We start from the raw sequence: 2,882 nt of genomic DNA on the forward strand, positions 1-2,882 counted from the left end.
TATTGCCGTGATAATAAAAGAGGTAAATATGCCATGTAAAACTATTAACGAAGGCTTTAGTGAGTCATTGATGTACATCTTTGAGAATCGTCTAAACAAAAACAATAAAGAAACAGTTTCATGTTTATTTATTTTACTAAAACCTAAATTTTCTCCATTACCATCATACTTTATTAATTACTCTTCATCTCTTTCTTCCCATTCCTCTCATTATTTATTTTATTTTCCACTTGCGCATACATAAAAAAATGGCAACTAACTCAACTTCCCCTTTCACCCTCCAAACCCGCCCTGATCTCCACCTTCAAATCCCACCCGACTCCGAAGACGACACCAACCAAACCACCCCCGGTTCCGGCGACAACTCCGGCCGCCGTCCACGTGGCCGTCCTCCCGGTTCCAAAAACAAACCAAGACCACCAGTTATCATCACCCGTGAAAGCGCCAACACTTTAAAAGCTCACATCCTTGAAATCAGCAACGGATGCGATGTGTTCGAATCCGTTGCTGACTACGCAAGAAAACGTCAACGTGGAATTTGTATTGTTAGTGGAAGTGGGACCGTAAACAATGTTACTATCCGACAACCATCTGCAACTGGATCTGTTGTATCACTTCATGGACGTTTTGAAATACTTTCATTATCTGGGTCTTTTTTACCACCTCCTGCCCCACCTGGGGCAACTAGTTTGACTGTTTATTTAGCTGGTGGTCAAGGTCAAGTTGTTGGTGGTAATGTTGTTGGTGCTTTAATGGCTTCTGGTCCTGTAATTGTCATAGCTGCTTCTTTTACTAACGTGGCTTATGAAAGGTTGCCGTTGGAAGAAGATGAAACGGCGGCGAGTAGCGGCGGCGGTGGTGGTGGTGGTGATGGTGGGCCCTTTTCTGACCCGTCGTCTATGGGTTTACAGTTTTTTAACTTACCACTTAATGTAACGAATGTTCAGTTACCGGCTGATGGTGGTGGTAGTTGGAACAGTAACATGGCGAGCCGTCCAGCACCATTTGGATAGTAGAAAAAGGTTAGGTAAAATTATTGGATGATTTTCACTAATTAGTATTATTGCTTGTATGTTTCATATAATTTGTACCATTTTATTTAGATGTTGATCCAATTGTAGTTTTTAGTTATCTAAAATGATGAACCTTTTAAAAGTAAGGTTATAATGGACAAGAGAATTTAGTGTTATGAAAAGTAATCTAACTAAATTTTGTTTATTTTTTTTATTGGAGTGGTAGAAATTTTATTGATCATTTATTGGGTTTGATTTTTTTTATAATTATTTTAAAAGTAATCTAACCTATTTTAGATGGTTGGGAAGGTAATTTATTTTGAATATAATGATGTTTTTTTTCAACTTTTTATAATTTTGTATTATAAAAAGTAATGTGTATTATCAGTTCTTGAAATCAAACAACTTTTATTCGTTAAAGGGTTCAATCAATCAATATAATCTTTAAACATTTAGGAGGATTCACTTTAATTAACATTGTTTATTATTTTATATGTGGGGTTAAATTTAATGTTTGACTGAATGGACACAAACCCTATTATTTTATTTTAGTTTTTCATCTTTTTCTGAAACAATTCTTGGTTGTTGGTTATTAGTTCTATGCTAAATTTAATGGATAAACATGTGTTCTCATGGGTAATAATCTTTTGCATGTGAAAACCTGAATAGATGCTCAGCTCCTTTTTTCTTTTTCTATTAATTAATCCTGAATATATTAAACTTTATTAATTTTGTCAATTAAAAAAAATTAGTTTTCTAAAACTCCCAATAGGTCTCCACTACTAAATGTGTCCAGTCATATACCATCATACTCATTATCTCCATCATGATCAGTACCTAGTTTCTAGGCTTTACTTGCTCCAAAAAGTGATACTAAATATTCAGTCAAACTATCTATTCGATCATATAGTATAGTAGTATATAGTATTATAGTATAATATATAGTATATATGTCTATGAAAATAAAATTGAGTTAGTCTTTAGGGTTTTGTACTTTATATCTTACTTAAATAGAATTGAAAATAAATGTGGTCTATGATATAGGTTTTCCTGTTAACAGCTAGAGAAGAAGATTGCAGTAGTATTTTTGGTTTATTTTTATATATGCTTATCAAGATTTGGTTTTCATGGAGTATATAGTAATCACTGAAACAATCAAGTAAACTATATATCCTATATTTTGTGTTTATGCATGATTTTTTGCCTTTGATATAAGATAGTTGTATTTATGGTCGTACAAAATGGTTTCTGACATCATCAACTTGTCTTATATTACTACTAGTGGTTATATTGTTATGTTAGGGTTCATATATATACTGCAAATTAAACCTAAGGTCTGGTACGGACAATTCAATGATCGATTTTAGCTTGCTGAAACACATAAATTTGGAAGTCCTAATTAAGATATTTTGAATTAAGGTTAACAAAAGCATATCACACAGGGCCGGATATGGGGTGGGACTGGAGGTGCAACCGCACCTGGGCATCATGAAAGAGAGGGCATCATGTGTTCAATGGTTATTCTTGAGTTTTTACAGATTTTAGATGTGTAAGTGTGTAAAAATCGAGTTTTGAACAATTTAATTATGTTATATGATACTTATACTTATATATATAGTATGTTTAGATGGTTAATTTTTGTTTCTTGGCGCAAAATTAAAAGCTTCATTTATGTTTTATCGGGTTAGGATGTTGCAGAGAACTTTGGAGAAAATTTGGGGAAGGTGATTCCCTGACACGATCAATTAACTTTTTTGTTACTTACCCTTTCACTATTATACTAACTTACATATTAACCCTTCTCTTTAGATTTTATTATTTAAAACTTTTTTATTAATACTCCATTATTGTAATTATATACGAGTAGTA

The 2,882-nt window shown here is 32.9% G+C and overlaps 1 protein-coding gene across 1 annotated transcript; it reads left to right on the top strand.

Moving 5' to 3' along the window:
* The first annotated feature begins 248 nt into the window (after positions 1-248).
* LOC139840021 (AT-hook motif nuclear-localized protein 23-like) lies at positions 249-1,013 on the top strand. The gene has a single exon (XM_071830242.1). It carries the CDS (start codon positions 249-251, stop codon positions 1,011-1,013), a length of 765 nt encoding a protein of 254 aa, XP_071686343.1.
* The last annotated feature ends 1,869 nt before the right edge of the window (positions 1,014-2,882 follow it).

Source organism: Rutidosis leptorrhynchoides, chromosome 1 (assembly GCF_046630445.1).
Source record: "Rutidosis leptorrhynchoides isolate AG116_Rl617_1_P2 chromosome 1, CSIRO_AGI_Rlap_v1, whole genome shotgun sequence".
NCBI classification, from domain to species: Eukaryota; Viridiplantae; Streptophyta; class Magnoliopsida; order Asterales; family Asteraceae; genus Rutidosis; species Rutidosis leptorrhynchoides.

Bases quoted from the DNA above. Each gene is read 5' to 3' on its own strand.
- LOC139840021 (XM_071830242.1), top strand. From the start codon at position 249: ATGGCAACTAACTCAACTTCCCCTTTCACCCTCCAAACCCGCCCTGAT.